Genomic DNA, 23,172 nt, shown 5'->3' with positions numbered 1-23,172 from the left:
TTCGCTCACCCTCCCCCTCCCTCTCTAGGACGGGGGAGAGAAATGGAAAGTGAAGCCCGTGAGTTGAGATAAAGACAGTTTAATAAGACAAAATAATAATAATAATAATAATAATAGTAATAATACAATGATGATAATAGTACCACTACTAATAATGTGTACAAACAAGTGATGCACAATGCAATTGCTCACCACCCGCTGACCAATGCCCAGCCTAACCCCGAGCAGTCCGGCCCCCTCCCCCTGGCTAGCCACCCCTATACATTGTTTAGCATGACGTCAGATGGTATGGAATACCCCTTTGGCTAGTTTGGGTCACCTGTCCTGGGTCTGTCCCTTCCCAGCTCTTACTGCACCCCCAGCCTGCCCGTTGGCAGGACAGAGCAAGAAGCTGAGATGTCCTTGGCTTGGTATAAGCACTGCTCTGCAACAATTAAAGCATCGGGGTGTTATCAGCACTCTTCTCATCCTAAGCCAAAACACAGCATTCCACCAGCTACTAGGAAGAAAATTAATTCTGTTCTAACTGAAACCAGGACAAGGTGTAACCGAAAAGGCTTATTTTTGTGAACCTTTGAAGTACAAGTTAGGGAAACAATGGGGCATACACAGATTTTTATATATGCCTAACTCCTCATGGGCACTCTTAGGTAGAGATTTATTAGAGCAATTAGGAGCAGAAATTGTCGTTGAAAAAGGGAAAATGAAATTAAGAATAGGAGAAGAACAACTAATAAATGTGTTAAGCTTGGCACTAATACAAACTGACCCTAAAAGTGAAATACCTTTAGAGATCACAGATCAATATGTCCAGGAGTTTGGGCTACCGAAGTCCCTGGAAGAGCAAAAATGTGACCTTAATAATTATTAAATTAAAGCCAGGAGAGAAACCCGTTAAGGTTAAGTAATATCCTTTGAGGATAGAAGATAGGAAAGGAATTAAAGAGATAATTGATAAATTTTTACAGTATGGATTATTGATTGAATGTGAATCAGAATACAATACACCCATATTGCCAATTAAAAAGGCAGATGAAAAAAAGCTATAGGTTAGTTCAGGATTTGAGGGACATAAGTAAAATCACTGAAGACATACACCCTGTGGTAGCAAGCCCTTATACGCTATTGACCAAGTTAAGGGACAAGTTGGTCTGGTTTACCGTACTGGATTTAAAGGATGCCTTCTTTTGTTTAACCTTGGCCCCAGAAAGCCGAAACCTCTTTGCCTTTGAATGGGAAAATCCTGACTCAGGACGAAAAGTCCAGTTGACATGGACAGTGCTTCCTCAGGGGTTTAAAAATAGCCCTACGATTTTTGGTAATCAACTTGCAAAGGAACTTGAATCCTGGGAAGCCCCCAATTCTGCAGGGGTCCTGCTGCAATATGTTGATGATCTCTTGATTGCTACCGAAGACAGGGGAAGCTGCATACAGTGGACGGTGAGCCTCCTTAATTTCCTAGGAATGAATGGATACCGGGTTTCACAACAGAAGGCACAATTGGTTCAAACCCACGTGACATACCTAGGATTTGAGATCTCAGGAGGACAACGTGAACTGGGGACGGAACGCAAGGAAGCAATCTGTCGTACCCCAGAACCACAGACTGTTAAAGAATTACGAACTTTCCTAGGAATGACAGGTTGGTGCAGATTATGGATCAACAATTATGGATTAATTGTAAGGCCTTTGTATGATTTAATTAAAGATAACTGCATAAGACTAATATGGACAGGAGAAGCCCGAGCAGCCTTTAAGAAGTTTAAGATGGAGTTGATGCGAGCCCCAGCTCTTGGTTTACCAGATTTGTCTAAACCCTTTTGGTTATACTCCTATGAAAGACAGGGTATGACCTTAGGGGTACTAGCACAAAAGTTGGGACCTTACAAAAGGGCAGTGGCTTATTTCTCTAAACAATTGGATGAAGTAAGTAAAGGATGGCCAGGCTGCCTGCGAGCAGTGGCAGCCGTAATTATGAATATACAAGAAGCCCGGAAATTTACAATGGGGCAGAAGATAACAGTGTTTGTCTCACACACTGTGTCAGCAGTTTTAGAACAAAAGGGGGCTCATTGGTTATCTCCTCAGAGATTTTTGAAATATCAAGCAATATTGGTAGAACAGGACGATGTGGAAATTGTGATAACTAATATTGTGAATCCAGCCTCTTTTCTTAGTGATGCTCCGGCGGAACCTGTGATTCATGATTGTTTAGAAACTATGGAGACTGTGTATTCCAGCTGACCAGACCTTAAGGAGGAGCCCATGGAAGATGCAGAAGAAACTTGGTTCACGGATGGGAGCAGTTTTGTTACACAAGGACAACGTAAAGCTGGATATGCTATAACAACTACTCAGCAGGTAATTGAGTCTAAGCCTTTACCCCCTGGAACATCAGCTCAAAAGGCGGAGATAGTTGCTCTCACGAGAGCATTGGAACTGGCAGCTGGAAAAAGGGTAAATATTTGGACAGATTCTAAATATGCATTCGGCGTGGTACATGCTCATGGAGCGATTTGGAAAGAACGTGGATTACTGACTGCTCAGGGAAAACAGATAAAACATGCTGAAGAAATTTTAAAATTATTACAGGCTGTAAAACAATCAGAAAAGGTAGCTATGATGCATTGTCAAGGACACCAAAAGGGAAACTCTGATTTTGAAATTGGAAATCGATTGGCAGATCAGGAGGCTAAACAGGCAGCTGAAATAACTGAGGTGAAGGCATTGTCTTTAATACCAGACGGTAAAATCCAAACTATATATATGAACCAAAAAGCCAAATTATACAAAAGAAGACTTAAAATTAATTGAAGATTTGAAAGGTAAAATGAAACCAGATAGATGAGTATATTTAAAAGATAACTGTGTAATAATACCCTCTAATTTGATATGGCCCATAGTTCTTACAGAACACAATAAAACACATCGGGGAGCTGACACATTGCATAAGAGCCTGAGTCAGACATTAGTGGAACAAAATTTATATACAACAATAAAACAAGTAACTCAACAATGTAGCATTTGCTTACACAATAACCCCAATACCAAGAATAGAATAAAATTTGGAATAATCAGTAAAGGGAATTATTCGGGGCAACTGTGGCAAATTGATTTTTCAGAACTCCCTAGAAAAGGGGGGTATTGTTATTTACTGGTTCTGACTGACATGATTTCAGGAAGGCCTGAAGCCTTTCCCTGTCGAACAAACAAAGCAAGAAGAAGTGGTTAAAGTCTTGTTAAATGAAATAATACCATGCTTTGGGATTCTAGTAGCAATGTCTTCTGATAGAGTTTCACATTTTTGTGTGCAAGTGGTACAACAGATAAGTAGGATTCTAAAGATATTCTAAAGACAACTGCATACTCTTTATAGACCGCAGGCAAGTGGACAGGTAGAAAAAATGAAACAATTAAACAACAAATAGCTAAAATCGGACAAGAATCTAATTTGTCATGACCTCAATCCCTCCCTTTAGCATTACTTAGAATTTGAGTTAAACCTAGAATAAAAAGGGAATTTGAGTCCCTTTGAAATCTTATATGGAAGGCCGTATCCATTTCTATTTAGTGGAGAGGATCGAACGCAGTTAGGATTAGAATATTTATATGCATATATAACTGAACTTCAGAAATAATTAAATAAAGTACATAAATTTGTTCTCAGGACCTGGGCTAGATGGTTGGATCAACCAATCCACCCTTTTAAGCTCAGGGATTATATATATAAAGACTTTTTCAGGACAACCCCTAGAGGAAAAATGGAAGGAAAGTGGACGGGACCATACCAGGTATTACTGACAACACACACCGCCATTAAGATTAAGGAGCAAGCAGCTTGGATCCACGATTCAAAGGTGAAAAAGGCCCCGGCGAGGATATGGACCATGACCCCAGTTGGACCAGCAAAATTGTGTTTTTCCAGATCCTAATGATTGTGGGGATATGGTTGTCAGATTTGGGATGGGCAACTTGGGACGAGAACTTACACCTGACCTTAATACAAACTGCATCTCAAGTGATTAATAAGACGAACTGTTGGGTATGCACCCATCTGCCACAGCATGGGAATAAGGGTATATCGATAATTGGGATTCCCTTGCCTGCAAACTTATCTTGGACTAATTTGTGGGAAAACACATCTTGGGTCAAAAAAATATGAAGAAGTTTTGGAACTAGAAGTTAGTAGCTTTGTGCCATTGGAATCTTACTATGTATGTGTACAAAGGTGTAACCCGCCTAAGGGTATGGGAAAACAGGATTGTATAAATACGGGTACTACTTATGTGGGAAATCAGACATCTTGTAATCAAACAATTGATATTAGTACAATTAGCAGTTGGGAAAATTCAACCAGCTGGCTGGTTCCAGAAGGAAAAGGGTGGTATTGGCTATGCAATGATACAGCCCGTAAGGTCTTGCCCGAGAATTGGAAGGGAACTAGGGAACTTGCACTCTTGGAGCAGTAGTCCCCAATTTGACCATACATGATGTAGCGCCTCGAGGTTATTTGAGAAATCATATCCGGAGAATTAGACGAAAAATTAACAATCCATTGATAGAGAGACACACCGCTTTTCATAGTTTTGTTCGATGGTTTATCACATGGTTAGGAGTGAGTGAATTGGAAAAGGCGATAGTTAATATTTCTGCAATTATAGAGAAGTTAGAAAACAAAACTCTGGATGCTATAAAGGCTCAACAAGAAGAGATTCCTAGTTTATCACAGGTAGTATTACAAAATCCGATGGCCCTAGACTTGTTACTGGCCGCTCAAGGGGGAGTCTGTACAGTAATAAATACAAGTTGTTGTATGTATGTAGATCAGAGTGGAAGGATCTCTACCGACCTGGAAGAAATATGGAAGCAGACAAGGTTCCTACATGAGATCAGTAAAGATGATCTTTCATGGAGTTTTAGTGAAATATGGAATAAGTTAACCTCCTGGTTGCCCAATTTCCAATGTTTGAAACAAGTGTTCATTGGTCTATAACATTAGTAGTGTTAGGAATATTTGTGTGCATGTTGTTTAGATGCCTGCTTTGTTTTGTTACTGTAAATAATGAAAGTATCTGATGCAAAAGAATTTGCATGGGAAAAGAAAAGGGGGGATTGATTAAGGAGGTATTGGGGAGGCATTGGGGAGGCAAGGACAATCCCCAGACATGGACTATATATCTCAAAACAAGACACTGGAACTCATGATAAGGAAGCGGCAGACGGACAGAGAAACAAATGTAAGGACTATAAATCTCAAAATTGGACATTGGAATTCATTATAAAGATACAACAAACGGAAGAATTGGCAACAACCAGCTCTCGCAATTAAGAAACGTGCCAATTCAGCAGATTCCTGACCAAAGGTGAAAAGTACACTGTGAGGAAGACTCGGGGTCTTCCTCCCAAAGACCCCTGCCCACGTCCCAAAGACCCCTGCCCACAATTCTTGGGAGGCTCTACGCAGGCGCAAGGTGCCAAAAGGCTAATTAGCATGAGAAGCGAGGGAAGGCGGGGATAGGTAATGCATATGTATAGGCGCTTGTAGAATATTGATAGATTGATTGTATAAATTCAAGACTGCTTTCCGCTTTGGGTATGCACGATAGGTGGAGAGATCCCCCGTGCATCCAGCGCTGCAATAAAGAATATACCACTTAAAGGAATTTCGGCTTCGATCTTTGAATCAGTTTCAAACCCTTACATTTACACAAATAGTTTCAACACAAAATACATACATAAAAACACATACAATTATTAACACTCCAGTTAGTATCCCTCCAGCAGCCGAAAACATACCGTTTGTCTGCAGTTTCAGGAGATCTCTGCTCCTGCGGTGAGCAGCTGAGAGTGGAGTCCCCTCCGAGCAAAAACACTCAGGGTGCACCTAGGGGCGTCCATGCTGCAGCCGATCCCGCAGCCGAGCAGAGTGTCTCCTGCCTGGCTCACCAAAATGACTCTCAGAAAGCTGACTCCACAATCAGTAGGATTGTAAAGTAGGTATGTTTACTCAGTGCCGTGCAGCACGGGGCGGGTAGTCCCCCCCAAAGTCGTGCAGGCCTAACGTTGCTTTAGTAAAAAGTTACATATACATAAACATTCCTATACATATACATAACCTGTCCCTTTGTGAACAGTCCTCCTTATCTTAGGCCCCTTGGTTAAAGTCTGAACCATGAGGTTGTTTTTGATCTGGTTCTCGGGGTCCGAGAGGCTCCTGTTATCTGGTGGTATAAGCGCAGCACAGGCACAAATGGAGCACTTATTCATCCTTAATCAATTGCTCTCTAATTTCTAATTCCAATGTTTCAGCTTGCTCTTTTCTGGATCCACGGGTATTCTACTATTAATGTTCAAAGCCTGACAGACCCCGTCCTCCATGGATCAAAATACAGGGGGTCTTAAGGGTTCTTTTGGTCATTCTGTCATAAAATACTGGATCATTTTTAATTTACTCTTTAATTTTCTGGGGCCCCTATTGTTCCAATTTCTAATCATTATTCATATTGGACTTTTTGGTCATATATCTGGTAATTTGCTCCCTTTCTGGTCCTTGGTCTTCGATTTTATCTGACCCATCCGGGAATTTTACTAGTGGCACAGCCCTTGGTTGCCCAGTGAGAGTGTCTTGCAGGGGGTTTAGGACCTATCACCCACCCACGTATCCCTCTTCTCACCAGTCCAGCCCCCCCGACAGGAGATTAGAACCAGTGAGAAAACAAAAAGACCTCCACGCTGACTTTAGAAGTCTCAGTTACACTCTCACACACAAAAACTGGCAACCGTACCCTTACCCAACCGGACGGTATCTTACGAATCAGTCGTCTTCGTCCAGACTCCAATCGGACGGTATCCACCAGCGTCTCTGCTGTCTTCGTCTGGGATCGAACCAGACGGTATCCAAACGACTGTCGTCTTCATCCGGTTCGATTCCGGGCACCGGAATCCAACCGAACGGTATCCAAACGACTCTGTCGTCTTCGTCCGAATCTTCGCGCGCAGAATTACGGGCAAAAAATAGCCGGCAACAAGGGAGCTCAAAAAAAATCAAATTCTTTGCTTACCTTTATTCAGGTTCAGGATGGCATTAGTCCCGATCTGACTCAAACAGGAGCCACCAAATGGTGGGGCACCTCTCCTAGATTAAATCAGAATTCAGGAACTATAACCATCCCGGACGAGCCCCCAAATTGTTATAAATGGCTCAGGATTCAAATTAGGATTAAATAAAAAAATAGGATTTATTAAAAGAATATAAAGGAATAGAGGTAAGCAAACAGCGCTGGGTGCACCGGGAGTCTCTGCTCCACCAGGACGCACACCAGTTACATCAAGCAGCTGATTTTCATGCGCCTAGACTAATACATATTCATTACTACTTCTAAAAAAAAATAGATTATTATAATTAGCTTCCGGGGTCCAGTTCCTCCTACTGGAGCATGCGCATCAGTCTCCTCTGGGGGTCTCTAGGGGTCTTTCATGCTGAAGGCTTGTAGTCTTCCTCTCACCCTTTGTACTTACTCGGCACTATTCCAAGTTTATGGAACACTCTCTGTACACTCTCCACAGGTCTTGTCTCCCAACCGTCCTTCAGCTTCTTTTCTCTTCCTCTTAATCTCTTGGCCCCCCTGGCCAGATACCAAGGATCTCATAACAGTCACCAGCAGTCACCAGTTATTATCAGTTGTTCTGAAACTCCCAAACAGGTTGACGACTCACGAGCAATTAAAACATTCTTTCCCAGCTATTTACAGTCATCTACATAACATCTATAGCAGTGTTAAATCAATCTCGAAGAAGACAGAAAAAAAAAACTGTAACTGTTAGAACTAGAAGTCAGGAATAACAAAAGCAAACAGGTTCATAAATTTAAGGAGTGTTTTCTGAAGACGTGATAAATTGACTGGAATGAGGGGGAGACTGGGACACACTGCATCTGTGGTTCAAGAACTAAATTGCCAGTGCAGGGCCCAGAGGCAGACAGGATTCAAACAGAATTATTCTTTATGGACACGAATTTATGGACACGAATTGGAGTTCTTAAAACATTCCTCACATCAAGAACTATGCTTTCTCTTGACTAAATGGTATTTACATGTAGTACAGTGGAAGATCAAGGAAAACCTGTAAAAGGATTTCCCCAGTGAGAAGCAAGATTTCAGAAACAGGATGTGTACAGAAAATCCACAATAACATCGAGGCAAATACAGTAATGAACTACTACAAAACCAAGGATAAAAAAATTAAAGAATATTTCAAGGTTCATTTCTTAAGATTTATGGCACCACCTGTGAGGTTGTCTTTTAATTAAACAAATTAAAAAATCTGGATTTCTGAATACACTTTTAGTTTATTTCCGATGAAAAATATGATTTAAATTAGAGTATTTTACAGGAAGTTTTTTTTTTTTTTCCCCCAGAGTTCAATTTTGTTCCTAAGAAAAATCAAACAAAACCCTCAGTTTTGTAAATAACTAACTCTAATGTAAGCAACAGTTTAGTGTAAATACCTGCTTTTATAAATGAAACAATCCCATTAAATAATGCACATCAACGGAACTCAGCAGCATTCTACCACTGACATGCTGAAGGTCTTTGTTATAATAAATTAGTAACCAGTAAGCAACAGAAACCTATTCTGTAAAGGTTAACATTCCCCCAAAGTCTTAAATGGCTCAAGACTTTAAACCGTGTGTTGTTTTTTTGTTTGTTTTGTTTGTTTGTTTTGATAGAGATGAAAATTGACAAAACTGAAATTTAAGTCACATACAAAACAATTTTCAGAGGACATTTTTACCAAGTAACTCAGTAAAACCGAAGGTCGGGGGAAGAAAAGAAGGGTTTTCTTCTAAGCATTCTCGTCATCTAAATAAATGAGGAATATATGTTCTTTAGGCTAGTTATTTTTTAGTTCATATTCTGAACTACACAGATATATAGGCAAATTGAGAGATTCATCTTACATATCTGTGACAAACATTTTAAACATAATTGCTAACAATGAAAGTCCAGCATTATTTGTATTGGAGCAAATGAACGTCAAAACAGAGATGCGCTTTTAAAAAAAGAGAAAGGTCCCCAAGTTCAGTGATCTAATGGCAATTAACAGAAAAACGGTAGTAAAGGATTACTTTATTTCAGAGACTTTCTGTAATATAAAACAAATCCTTTCCAAAATCGAAATGTCTAGGTCGCGATTCTGAAGCAATGCAGCCAAAGTATGGAAAAAGCGTTCATTACTGCAGTCTTCCAGGAAAATCTTTAAGTAAACTGTAAAAGAAAATAGTTAAAAAGTTTAATCACAGCACTTGGCTCATGGAAAACTAAATCATTGATTTATAGCTTTTGAGGGTTTTATATGCGCCTCATGCTGTGCAACCATGAGAACAATGTACTAACTGGGTATATTCTAGGCATGTGATGCAAAAATCAGGTAAAACCGCGAACAAAACTCACCCAAGTTCCTAAGAATTCTGATATTACCAGCACTTGTGGTATTAAAACAAGGCCTATTCCCTTGAGAACAAAGGAAAACAGGACACTGAGCAATTTTAAACTCAGATAAAAAAATCTCATCTTCAACATGTTTATTCAATGCTCCTTTTCTTATGATGACATGAGGAGAACACTAAGCTATGCTAAAAAAACTGACAAGGAAATATTTTAAGCTGCTGCAAAATGACGTACGGAAATAGTACATGTAGACACTGATGACTAGACAGCTTTTCATTATCAAAACTGTCACCGTACCGTTTCAAGACAGGCAGAATCGTAATTGAGAGGTCAGAGTTGGATAAGAACACCTGAATATCAAAACAATTCCTGTAAAATGCTGGATAATTTTTAAACATGGCCATATAGTATAATCTTTTCTATTTATCCTGCTCCCCAAAGCTTAGTCAATTCAGAATAAAGTAAAATCTGTTCCCTTGTGTTATTTCACTCTTGATTCTAATAGTACAGACTGATTTAGAGCAACACCATAAAGAACATAAGTACCGATTTAATAGGTCACAGAACTGAACACATTTGTTAGGAATCCAACAAAACAAGTCACTATTCACTGCACTCTGCCCTTAGCGTATAAACACACTTGGTATGCCCCAGGATATAGTTACTTAGAATATGCCATTAAATTAATAGTTATTGTAATATTATTCTACTTTTACTGTAGAAGAAGGAGGTCCTACAATTTATTCCTATAAATATCTAAAAATGCCTTAAATTCCTTTTTGTAGGTGTAAACAAATACCATATTCTGCTTACTTGGGCATTTCTTTGCTGGCTTGTTCTTACTGGTCTCAATAATACTGTATTATTTTATTATTAAAAATACCGGTCTTAAGGTATCTGAAGAAAACTTTATTAATATATATACACACACATATACATACAGATACACTGTAAAATGTTTTAACTGTGAGGTTTATAAAACAATATAAAAAATACGCTGAGGGAATTTTACCATAAAGCAGAAGAGCCAAAGTGGAAATAATACCTCAAGTTTCACAAAGTTCAATCACATGAAAGCAAACTGATAAAGACATGCATTTAAAGAGATTTTTCCTACATTGTTTATCTATTCATTTTATATATTCATTTCAAATAAGCTTTTGCAGAATAGATTTTAAATCATCACAAATGTACAAAATAAGCATATAATTTAAATGCCTGTCTATCTGATGAACTAGAAGAATAAAAACTGTGTATTTTTACATATTTTTCTGCATCATCTCTGCACAGATTTTGTTTTTATTAACTACTGTAGAAAAACTAACTTGGAATCTATCCGGTCAGGATTTGACACAATTTTAAATAATCTGCAAAAGCCTCCCATAGGAGCCATAAAAAATTGCAGCATTTGGTAGTTACATTAACTTAACTTCATTGGTAGACTGTAATGAACAATGAGCAATTTATCACTGTTGACAGAACTCATCTGAAATTTACCCTCAAAGTGATCAGTCACTCACAGCATCAAGTCTCACCAGCTATTGTCATTCAGAAATTTCTGTTTTATAGCTAAAGCTCTGTCACCTCAGAAAATGAAGACTGTCAGGAACACCAGCTTGAAGTTCATGTTTTAACAAATTAACCATTACGGTTTTGCCTCGTTTCTAATTGCATGTGGATCTGCCAGGAGACCGGACCAACCCAACAGAGTGATAGAGAGTTAGCTCGTGGAAAAGTTACATAAGGACCACAGAAAAAGAACCAGTAACTACACTGAACAGCTTGCTGATGAGCTGCTGTCTCTTACACAGTCACTGGCAAGATTGGAACCATTTGCTGAGTTTAACTGATTCTCGTCGTCAACAGCTGGGCCTGGTAAGAGCCAGTGGTTATAGCACAACGGAGGGCAGGCGAGGTAACAGTCAGTGCAAGGCCCCTCGAGTGTGGATGCCTTCGTGGGTGACCCCGAGTTAAGAGAGCCCAAGGACAGGTCCAGCCCATCACCCAGTACATGTTGACCTCAGGATGGTATCAATTGTTCTTCAGCTTCCTAGATGTGCAAGACCTTCACGCAGCTATGACACAGGATGTACGGGAGGCCACCATCATTCTTAAATGACCATCACAAACATACACACACAAAAAAAAGCAATAAAAAAGGTTAAAAACAGAACAGGATTCCTTATGTCACAGAAGTAAGTTGGACTGAACAGAAGTTTACAAAGATCAGAAAAGACCAGAACAAAAACCTACACCTTGGAAGCCAGGAACTACCTTTATAACAAGACAGATTGACAGGATTCTGGATGTGAAACACCTGAACCAAACAGGGATGTGGTACATGAAAAGCTGCGTGCCAGTAAAGATGAACAGCAATAAGACTATTAATTCTAATTTGTCATTAAGATACTACGTATAGATAGGAAACAGATGGTACCAATACCTGAACGGTTACATTTGACATGCAACAAGGTTACAAGCAACATGGCAAAATGTGAACTTGTCACAATTTATCTCCATTATTCTTCCAAATCTAGGCATCCAGCAGATCGAAATGACTACTACTAGATAACAGAACATGTACTGTTAGTGGAATTTTTCTTCAAAGTAATGTCAGATACCATCAACCCTGCTTAGGTTTTTCTTTCCCAGTTACTATACCGATCAAAATTATGATGATTAGAAATACTTTAGTGTAAAAAAAACAAATAGATAAACTAACCACACGGTCTTAAAAAGGATGAAAACAACATCAGGTAAATCTTTCTGCCACTTATCTCACTACAAAATGCCTTCTAACTCAACGTTGTTCCATCCCAAGTCAAACACGCTTTCTGTTTTTGCCCCTATAGTACATGGTAACAAAATACCCCAAGCCAACAATATACATTTCACAAATAGCAGCAGTCCCTTCTCCTTCCCTTTTCTGTTCCAAAAAACAATGAATACTTTTTATTTTAAGAAAATTAACAAGGATTGTTCCACATGACACTGGAATGGCTCACTACTTGTGTGTTCATCCAGATTGTTATCAACTGATTCTTTGCCTGTGTCACCTGGAAAACCACTGTGAAGGAGACTATTAACCCTTTTATAGGACCACACCACAGTACAACTCATTGAAACATAACCATCCCTTACAGATGTGCCATTTCCAATTACTTTAAAGTGAAAAATGGCTAGGGGTGAGCTGTTCACATTAGGGGGGTAAAAAAAGATAAAAGTTTATTTATTTATTTATTTATTTATTTTATCTCCACCTGCTAACAGGATTTCATGAAATGGCTGCCCTGGCACAGCCTTACTTCAAAAGAAAATTACTCATTGGCAAAACATCAGCAAGGTAAACCAGTGGAATAAACAGAAAAGCTAAACTAAACATCAAAAAAAATCACACCACTAAGAAAGCAACCAGGACAAGATGTAAAGCTTGGATGCTGACAGTGAGAAGAGACGGACAATTCAGAAACATACTTTATATCTCTAATGAATTTAAATGACACAAATGAATGCTAATGCTAGATCAGGTTATTTATAGAGAAGCAGCACGTTATTTTTGATTTGGTATTTATGCTTACCTCACCTACTTTCATCATAACTTTGTATGTATTTTTTTCAATTACTCACTTTTATCGTTGTTCATGGCCATCTCAACTAATGTATTAAGTGCAATAAAAAGGAGACATTTTTTGGATATAGTTAAGTGGCTTAGTATGATAGGCACACATCGGTATTGCAAAAATAAGATCTTTCCTTCATCTGTCTTCAAGTCCACGCAAAGGGAATGAAATGCCTGAGTCAGGTAATCCACTGAAAGATAACAGAAAACAGGGAATAAAAATTATGTAATCACAGTTCCATTAGATGATCACAAATACATGAATATTTATCCTAAGAGTTACTGTTGCAGATATATACTAATTAAAAAAAAAAATTAAATGGCTGAAAATATTAATTTACTTATTTGTTTAAATGCATCTTCTGCCTATTTTTATTCCTTACAAAAATTGTTGTGAGTGGAAAAAAAGACAAGTTACAACTCACAAATTGAGCAAAATATATTTGCAAATATAACACCTTTCTAATCTCTTCCTTAAGAGAGAAAAGAAATCACAAGCTGCATAGTTTGGGACTATATTGGTTTCAACATCTGGGAAGCCTCTAATAAAGGAGTAAAAGGCTCATTCATCTGAATAACTGCAATTACTGCCATGACAGCAACTATTCACATTCCTTTCCATAAAAAGCTGTAGTTTAAGTTATATATGCATCCACGTTATATATGCATCCATTTTGGAGAACACTAAATTATTCAGAGAATTTAGATTAAGTGAATCAATTCAGTTTTCTTAATTTCATGATGTCAAATCTTCCTCAATATCTTGGAATAGCATTGATCATCTGGAGCACAGAAAATTAAGAGTAAGGGAAAAATTTATCACATAGCAAAAGTTTAATTACAGTGCCATCTGCTGGATATTAGCATCTTGAAGGGAACAGGATATATATGTTTAAACTGAATGTGCTGCTTTGTCATCGCTAGATCATTAGACATGTGGTCAGTGATGAAAATTCATACACGGTAAGTTTCAACATAAATTTAACAGGTAATTTTTTTCCATGTTCTATAGGCTCGCAGTAAAAACCGACCATGAGAAGCTAAACTGATTCATTCTGATCAACAGCTTTCATCTGCTTATAGTTAATCTCTGCAATAAGTACTTTTTTTGTATTGTAATTCATTTGCATCATTTTCATCAAACATTTCTAGAAATGTGAGTTTCAATTTCAGGGTAATCATGCTTCACCAAAATATTCTGACTGAAACTATATGATACTGAAATTGAAAATACACTGATTCTTCCCTCCAACAGCTGAAATACTGTATTTGTTTATTAATGGTGACAGGGTGGTCTTCCAGAATGTTTAAATCCTACTTATTCTAAGTACTACCAGTATAAATACTGCACAGGTCAGTATTTTTGTCATCACTTCAAAGAAAACGTTTTTTGTCTTTTCAGGCCCTGTTTGTTTTTAAAGAAACTGCTGCTGAGAAGAGATACTACGGCATCCTGGAAATTGCACAAGCGGAGTAACTCTCATGAACTGAAGCAAAAGTCACTAAGAACTGCGATATCTCCAGACAAGTACGACCTCATTTGCTTTTGCCTGTTAACAAAATACATTACTATACTGCATCAGCATATGGTAGCATTCTTCAATGCTGATAATGTTTATGGGTAGCCACTTGCAGTGACAGACTTGGTAGGAGAAAAGGGGAGACAGCAGAGAGGTAAGAGCTAGATAGAGTATGAGCTTTACATTAAACTTTGACAAAGCAATGAAATTCTAGAACTGTTCTGAATTTGCTACTGATTTCAGTTTACTGAGGAGCAATTAGCTGTACCATTATATGCAGTGCAGATCTTGACAAACAAATCACTGCTACGGTGATTGCTTGAGAGAATTACCAACATCTCTTTTCCCCTTTGTCACAAAATACGTTGATCTCACTGACATAAATAAAGCATATTAAAATGACCACACAAATTATGACATGAATAATAGCAAGGTTCATACTTGCTTCCCTATATTATGCTTCATCAGGTGGTAAAATTCAAATAAAACATCCTTTACTACAAAAGCATTACAGATGCTACAGTATCATTGAACTGCTGCATTTTGTACATTTGTTTTTTTGTCTGGGCACATACCTGAAAATAAGATTTAAAAAAAAAAAAAAAAAGAAAAAGAAAAAGATAATTTAAAAAAGACATAATAAAAACCAGAACTTACTTCGTTTTGCTGTTCTAAGCACAACTAAAGTTGACAGAAACCTCAAAGGCATAGAGGAGCTTTTAAAGAAATGTGCAGCTTTTGGTTTACTCCGTGTAGACTTTTTAGTCCATTTTTGCATGCTTCCCTTTTGTACTGCGCCTTTGAGAATAACTTCTGCAAGTCTCTCCATTGTTGCTGTCATGCTTGCATCCTGTTTCAAACAACGTGCACATTTAGCGTAAACATTAAAATACATGAAAATCCTGTCTGCTAAGTACGTATGTTCCCCTAAGGATTAAATATTAAATAGCAGATGTCGTGACCGTGTATTGCAATATAGTCTGTACATGGGATACTACTTTGCGTTCCACAAGCAGTTGAACAACATTAGCACAGGGCCTAGTCAACACACACTTCACAAAGAAACAAGGTAGTCAGGGCCCCTGATATGCTGACATTATTTAATTTGCCTCTGGTTCCAGAATAAAGTCAGTTCAAACTCAGCTTTAATCAGTGCTGCCTACTACACTACCCTCTTTTGTGAAGATGCCTGAAGCTAGGTCCTACAAAAGCGTTTACAGAACTAAGGTCTAAACATGACCCTTAAGAATACTGTACAGGTAAGATGTATTGGACTTTTCAAAAACCGGTGCAGAAATATTACTTCAGAATCAAACTTAATAACAAGCTCATTTAAAATACCTTCTCATTAGCACTGGAACCACCAGCTTAGTTCTATTCAGTTAGACACTGAGTAGAGAACAAAGAAATCAAAATACCTTTGCTACTTTGCCACACGTTGCCATCAATTTCAACAAATCTCATGCATAAAGCGAACAAAAATATATTTCTTTTCCTAGTTCACAAGTTTTGTAAGCACATATGGAAAATACCATTTCTGAGATGCTACACACTACTGCAACAAAGATCACATATGTGTGCAAAAATATGTTTACAGACACAGTGCAAAATATTACAACGAATGTGAGAAAGTTAATTTGGTGAGAATTAGTTTTTCATTTGCTATGTATCTGTGGTAGGCATGTATGCTTTGCAAAGACAGCAAAGTTTCTTTTATATATACTCCCTGAAAATATCTACTTTTCATACTCATTTATAATACAAAATATCTCTTGGGAATTTACCTGACTACCAGTGTCTATCTGCCTTAGAGACCAGTAGATAAATTGAATCACAGACATATGTAGTTTAGGATCCACAAATGGCATCCACTGGAGCTGTCCAGTGACCATAGGCAAAAGCTGTAAAAATACAGAATGGCAAAGTTACGTGCAGTATACGAACTTACAGTACAAGCTAACCACAAGTAAAAAGCAAACTAAGCAAAACTAAACCAAACTAAAATCAACGTATTCCCGGAGTTTAACAGACTACATGTACAAATACTCACTGGGCAGATCTGGTACAGGTAACAGAATTATATACTGAATTTACATTTTACACAGGTTTACACAAAAAGTGGAAAGACATTGTGTGAGCTCAAGCTCTGAAGTCTAATACCAAGGGCTACAAATTTTAGATAGAATAATAATTAAACAAACAAACAAACAAACAGAAAAAGCAGATTTCCTGAACGCTTCACTGATTTCCAAGCCTCGGTATCCCAAAAAAGCGTTACAAGTATAGCACGGTATCATCTTTTATAAGACATAACTTGAACTTTTAATACCTAGTATCAGCACTAAAATACTTTAAATTAGACGTGTGTATCTCCTTAGGAAAAAGGAATTACATACAGTATTACAGATAAAACACGAGATAAATTATCAGCTGAGAAAAGTGACTTAAAATAGAAAGACAGGTGGAATCTCAAGGTCAGACTGCACACTACACATTTCCTTAAAAATGATCTGTATAAATATCTGTATGAAAAATTATCTATTACATCTCACTGTTGGAATTAATACTGATGGATTAACTGCTGTTTTCTTTTAATTCATGTATTCAAAGCGTGTGTAAAACAGGCAGACCTGTTACACTCAGAAATAATACAAAGAATCTTAACATTTCAACCTAAACAAATTCAAATGCCTTTACCTTCATACAATTTTCTAGAGTGTAGTTTTCTTTAGCACACTGAGCTTTCTCACTGCCCTCTCTCTCTTCTTGTATTTCTATTTTGCTAAGGTGTTGGTCTGAGATCCAGTCCATAAGAATAGTTAAGGGGTCGTAAACTTTTGAAATCCGTAGTAACTGTAACACATCCACAACATCAGTTATTTCAGTTTTCAAGTCTATGATTTTCTAAACCACAATACCAATAGACTAAAATATACGAGTACATTAGTAATACGCACATGCTTTATTTTGTGCTTAAACAAATGTTTATGAAAGCCTTGGGAAGAGATTTTCACATACAAAATCACTCTATTTTATAATTCTAACTAAATGGATCATAGGAGAAAGAAAATATTTAATGATCTGTGCATGATCCTCATTTTAATACATTTAATACACTCCTTTGCTTTATTTCATACAATCTACTTAGGCTAAATTTTAACTGTGTAACTAGCATTGTTGGAAGAATAAAGATTTCGTGAAATTGTCATTCTGTCCCTCTGCTACAACTGTACAGAAAAGCTCTGTGAAAGGTATCCAGACGTTCCTGAAGACAAACTACACGAACATCTCTCTAAAACCTTCACAAGTTTTCTTGTATCTACCTTCAGACAACTGTTCTTCTCTTCACTCAGAATTCTAACTACTGATACTGCTCATATATCACTTGCGACTGTGAGAAAAGAATATGGGGCAAACTATAACCGCCATTTAAATATAAGTAGCATACTCTATGGATACAACAAGCATCCTGATCATCATGTAAGTCCTCTATGAATACTTCAGTTTGCACAAAAGAGAAAGAGAAAGAAAGATTTTACTGAGACTAGGAAGCAGATGATTTTAATCATACTCAAGAGCATCAGAACTGCAATTCACTGAAGGAGCAACGGTCAAAAGAGTTTAGGCAGCAATTTGCTTGTCAGCATTTAGGTCAGATTTAAGTCAAGTGAGAAGAAAACTTTAACTTTGTATTCGTGTGAACCACTGTCTCAGCGTGCCTTTAAGAACAGAGAAAATACTCCTTTAATTAACACTTTCAAAAATAACTAACTCTAAAGTCTTTAATACTGCAAAAGCTCTGAGAGACTAAATTTCATGTACTAGAAAACGAAGCAGAAAGTATTTACAACCATTCACACAATTCTTGTCTTAAAGAAACAAAATCAGCAATTTTGCAAACAACTTGTTCAAACATTTAAAATTGTTGACTGTAACTTGCAAAGCTACTTATAAACTTGACTGTACTGCTTGACTACTTGACTGTAACTCGTAAAGCTAGTAACAGGAAATAATTAATCTTGCCTGGGTTTTTAGCAATTCGTTATTTTCCCTCAGAGAGTTAAGCGATGACCTCAGTTCGTTATTTTCATCAGTCATTTTTCTCAAGGTTTCTCTCAGTTGGCTCATTTTTGTCTCATGCTGCTTATTTTCATCAGTCATTTTTCTCAAGGTTTCTCTCAGTTGGCTCATTTTTGTCTCATGCTGCTAGAGAAATATCAAATTTTAAAACGTGATTAACAAGAGAGTCTTTTTAGAAATAATTCTCAACTAAGTTCCATTTCAGTGTTAAAAAACAGGACAAACTTTCAAAGATCAAATTTGTAATTCTTCATGGTCCAATCTGCACATACCACCAGTAGTGAAGAAAGCAACATCCACACCACATATTAAGAAGAAATATAAAGAAAATGGGAGCCATGGTGTACAGCCTATGGATCTTTTTTTTTTTTTCCAGAAAATACCTAGATCTTCTCATTGATCCTCTTGTACATTCCTCAGTTAAGTCAGGTGTGGGAAAGAATTGTGAATGAAAACAAATGTCAAAGCTTTTGTTTACACTTAGCTCTTTTTTTTTTTTTAGCATCCATTTTAACCACAAATATGCCCAATTCTCCCTTTTTTGAATCTTTCAAATATTCTAACTATTCACTGCTGATAGTTAAGACGCTTTAGTTCACCTGTACTTAAACACCTGTCCTGCAATGTCCAGCAATGTATCCAATACGTGCTACATTTCATTGAATTGGAAAAAAATAATTGTGAAACTCAAGATAGTAATCTTTTAATATTTGTTATTATTATTAGTCCACAATATAATTTAATACCAGTACATACCATTGAAATATAAGCAAAAACGGACAAAAGAAACTGCAACAAAGGAAAATTGAAGCGACAATTACTTGTAACAGTCAAAAACCTGCGTGCCTTGAAAAAGAACCAAAGGAATGTGTCTTTTTTCCCCTTCACTGGAAATTTGTAATATAATTAAATATTTTCCAGCAGATTCTGAAAAAAAAAGCCAACACTGAGGCTTTGAAGCTGAGCATAAAACAAATGTTTTCAGAAAATAACACTGTTACTGAGCATGATCTGTGAGAAAACAATATGGGGCAAACTATAACCGCCATTTAAATATAAGTAGCATACTCTATGGATACAACAAGCATCCTGATCATCATGTAAGTCCTCTATGAATACTTCAGTTTGCACAAAAGAGAAAGAAGGATTTTACTGAGACTAGGAAGCAGATGATTTTAATCATACTCAAGAGCATCAGAACTGCAATTCACTGAAGGAGCAATGGTCAAAAGAGTTTAGGCAGCAATTTGCTTGTCAGCATTTAGGTCAGATTTAAGTCAAGTGAGAAGAAAACTTTAACTTTGTATTCTTGTGAACCACTGTCTCAGCGTGCCTTTAAGAACAGAGAAAATACTCCTTTAATTAACACTTTCAAAAATAACTAACTCTAAAGTCTTTAATACTGCAAAAGCTCTGAGAGACTAAATTTCATGTACTAGAAAACGAAGCAGAAAGTATTTACAACCATTCACACAATTCTTGTCTTAAGGAAACAAAATCAGCAATTTTGCAAACAACTTGTTCAAACATTTAAAATTGTTGACTGTAACTTGCAAAGCTACTTATAAACTTGACTGTACTGCTTGACTACTTGACTGTAACTCGTAAAGCTAGTAACAGGAAATAATTAATCTTGCCTGGGTTTTTAGCAATTCGATATTTTCCCTCAGAGAGTTAAGCGATGACCTCAGTTCGTTAGTTTCATCAGTCATTTTTCTCAAGGTTTCTCTCAGTTGGCTCATTTTTGTCTCATGCTGCTAGAGAAATATCAAATTTTAAAACGTGATTAACAAGAGAGTCTTTTTAGAAATAATTCTCAACTAAGTTCCATTTCAGTGTTAAAAAACAGGACAAACTTTCAAAGATCAAATTTGTAATTCTTCATGGTCCAATCTGCACATACCACCAGTAGTGAAGAAAGCAACATCCACACCACATATTAAGAAGAAATATAAAGAAAATGGGAGCCATGGTGTACAGCCTATGGATCTTTTTTTTTTTTCCAGAAAATACCTAGATCTTCTCATTGATCCTCTTGTACATTCCTCAGTTAAGTCAGGTGTGGGAAAGAATTGTGAATGAAAACAAATGTCAAAGCTTTTGTTTACACTTAGCTCTTTTTTTTTTTTAGCATCCATTTTAACCACAAATATGCCCAATTCTCCCTTTTTTGAATCTTTCAAATATTCTAACTATTCACTACTGATAGTTAAGACGCTTTAGTTCACCTGTACTTAAACACCTGTCCTGCAATGTCCAGCAATGTATCCAATACGTGCTACATTTCATTGAATTGGAAAAAAATAATTGTGAAACTCAAGATAGTAATCTTTTAATATTTGTTGTTATTATTAGTCCATAATATAATTTAATACCAGTACATACCATTAAAATATAAGCAAAAACAGACAAAAGAAACTGCAACAAAGGAAAATTGAAGCGACAATTACTTGTAACAGTCAAAAACCTCTCTGCCTTGAAAAAGAACCAAAGGAATGTGTCTTTTTTCCCCTTCACTGGAAATTTGTAATATAATTAAATATTTTCCAGCAGATTCTGAAAAAAAAACCAACACTGAGGCTTTGAAGCTGAGCATAAAACAAATGTTTTCAGAAAATAACACTGTTACTGAGCATGACCTGTGAGAAAACAATATGGGGCAAACTATAACCGCCATTTAAATATAAGTAGCATACTCTATGGATACAACAAGCATCCTGATCATCATGTAAGTCCTCTATGAATACTTCAGTTTGCACGAAAGAGAAAGAAAGATTTTACTGAGACTAGGAAGCAGATGATTTTAATCATACTCAAGACCATCAGAACTGCAATTCACTGAAGGAGCAACGGTCAAAAGAGTTTAGGCAGCAATTTGCTTGTCAGCATTTAGGTCAGATTTAAGTCAAGTGAGAAGAAAACTTTAACTTTGTATTCTTGTGAACCACTGTCTCAGCGTGCCTTTAAGAACAGAGAAAAAACTCCTTTAATTAACACTTTCAAAAATAACTAACTCTAAAGTCTTTAATACTGCAAAAGCTCTGAGAGACTAAATTTCATGTACTAGAAAACGAAGCAGAAAGTATTTACAACCATTCACACAATTCTTGTCTTAAAGAAACAAAATCAGCAATTTTGCAAACAATTTGTTCAAACATTTAAAATTGTTGACTGTAACTTTGATTAAGGAGGTATTGGGGAGGTATTGGGGAGGCAAGGACAATCCCCAGACATGGACAGTATATCTCAAAACAAGACACTGGAACTCATGATAAGGAAGCGGCAGATGGACAGAGAAACAAATGTAAGGACTATAAATCTCAAAATTGGACATTGGAATTCATTATAAAGATACAACAAACGGAAGAATTGGCAACAACCAGCTCTCGCAATTAAGAAACGTGCCAATTCAGCAGATTCCTGACCAAAGGTGAAAAGTACACTGTGAGGAAGACTCGGGGTCTTCCTCCCAAAGACCCCTGCCCACGTCCCAAAGACCCCTGCCCACAATTCTTGGGAGGCTCTACGCAGGCGCAAGGTGCCAAAAGGCTAATTAGCATGAGAAGCGAGGGAAGGCGGGGATAGGTAATGCATATGTATAGGCGCTTGTAGAATATTGATAGATTGATTGTATAAATTCAAGACTGCTTTCCGCTTTGGGTATGCACGATAGGTGGAGAGATCCCCCGTGCATCCAGCGCTGCAATAAAGAATATACCACTTAAAGGAATTTCGGCTTCGATCTTTGAATCAATCTGGCACCCCAGATGGGACTACCTCTCTGCCGGTCCGCAGGACCCGCTGGGGACAGGACTCCCTAGGGTACCCCCGGGATTTCCCGGAGGGACTCCTCGACTCACCGGATCACTGCGGAGGCAGACAAGGACCCCATCATTGTGAGTGAGTATATTCTTTATTCTGGTTTGGTTTTCTGGTAGACCGGTCATCTGGGACTGTCCAGTAAGTCGGAAGGTGACTTCTGCAGGACAGTATTTGGTATATACTTTGTGGTTAGTACCACAAGTATATCTGGGGACCTTGAGGTCCATCTGTATCTGGAACTGTCTGTAAGTCAGAAGGTGATCTTCTGCGAGGCAGTGTTTGGTATATACTTTGTGGTAAGCACCATAAGTATATTTGGGGACCTTAAGGAAAGAGCTCGCTTTAAGGTCCATCTGGAATTGTGTTGTTTATTTCGGTTTTCTGACTCATGGAGTACGGTATTTAACTCTGGTTATTGTTACTGTGATTTTGGCTATTTTTCTGGTGGTAATAGTAGGTTCGTGGCATTGTTATAAGAAAGATATCGTTATGGTGTTACACAGTTCGGTTTTCTGACTTATCGCATGTGGAATTTGACTCTGACTATTGTTATTGTGATTTTAGCAATATTGCTGGTAATAGTAGCTTTGTGACATCGCTACTGAAAGATATTGCGTGCCTGTAATTTTGTGAGTGATACGTTTTTGTGATACGCTTTTGTAAGTAACACGTGTATTCTGAA

At 37.4% G+C, this 23,172-nt stretch overlaps 1 protein-coding gene across 2 annotated transcripts; it reads right to left on the bottom strand.

Annotated features, from left to right (window-relative positions):
• Window positions 1–9,108: 9,108 nt before the first annotated feature.
• On the bottom strand, window positions 9,109–20,425 carry LOC140000943 (coiled-coil domain-containing protein 138-like). Of its 2 annotated transcripts, none has more exons than XM_072032045.1 (7): window positions 20,306–20,425; window positions 18,612–18,794; window positions 17,286–17,441; window positions 16,373–16,489; window positions 15,246–15,438; window positions 13,077–13,259; window positions 9,109–9,266 (listed from the first exon to the last, which is right to left on the bottom strand). In XM_072032045.1, exons 1-7 carry the CDS (start codon window positions 20,408–20,410, stop codon window positions 9,124–9,126), a joined length of 1,080 nt encoding a protein of 359 aa, XP_071888146.1. In that variant the 5' UTR covers window positions 20,411–20,425; the 3' UTR covers window positions 9,109–9,123. The 2 variants fall into 2 exon arrangements, with proteins under 2 accessions (XP_071888146.1, XP_071888147.1); XM_072032046.1 differs by having other exon boundaries at window positions 18,612–18,791.
• Between the last annotated feature and the right edge of the window lie 2,747 nt (window positions 20,426–23,172).

This window comes from Anas platyrhynchos, chromosome 35 (assembly GCF_047663525.1).
Source record: "Anas platyrhynchos isolate ZD024472 breed Pekin duck chromosome 35, IASCAAS_PekinDuck_T2T, whole genome shotgun sequence".
Classification (NCBI taxonomy): Eukaryota; Metazoa; Chordata; class Aves; order Anseriformes; family Anatidae; genus Anas; species Anas platyrhynchos.
The sequence above is the reverse complement of the archived record's forward strand: the minus strand, read 5'-3'. Positions and strand labels throughout refer to the sequence as shown.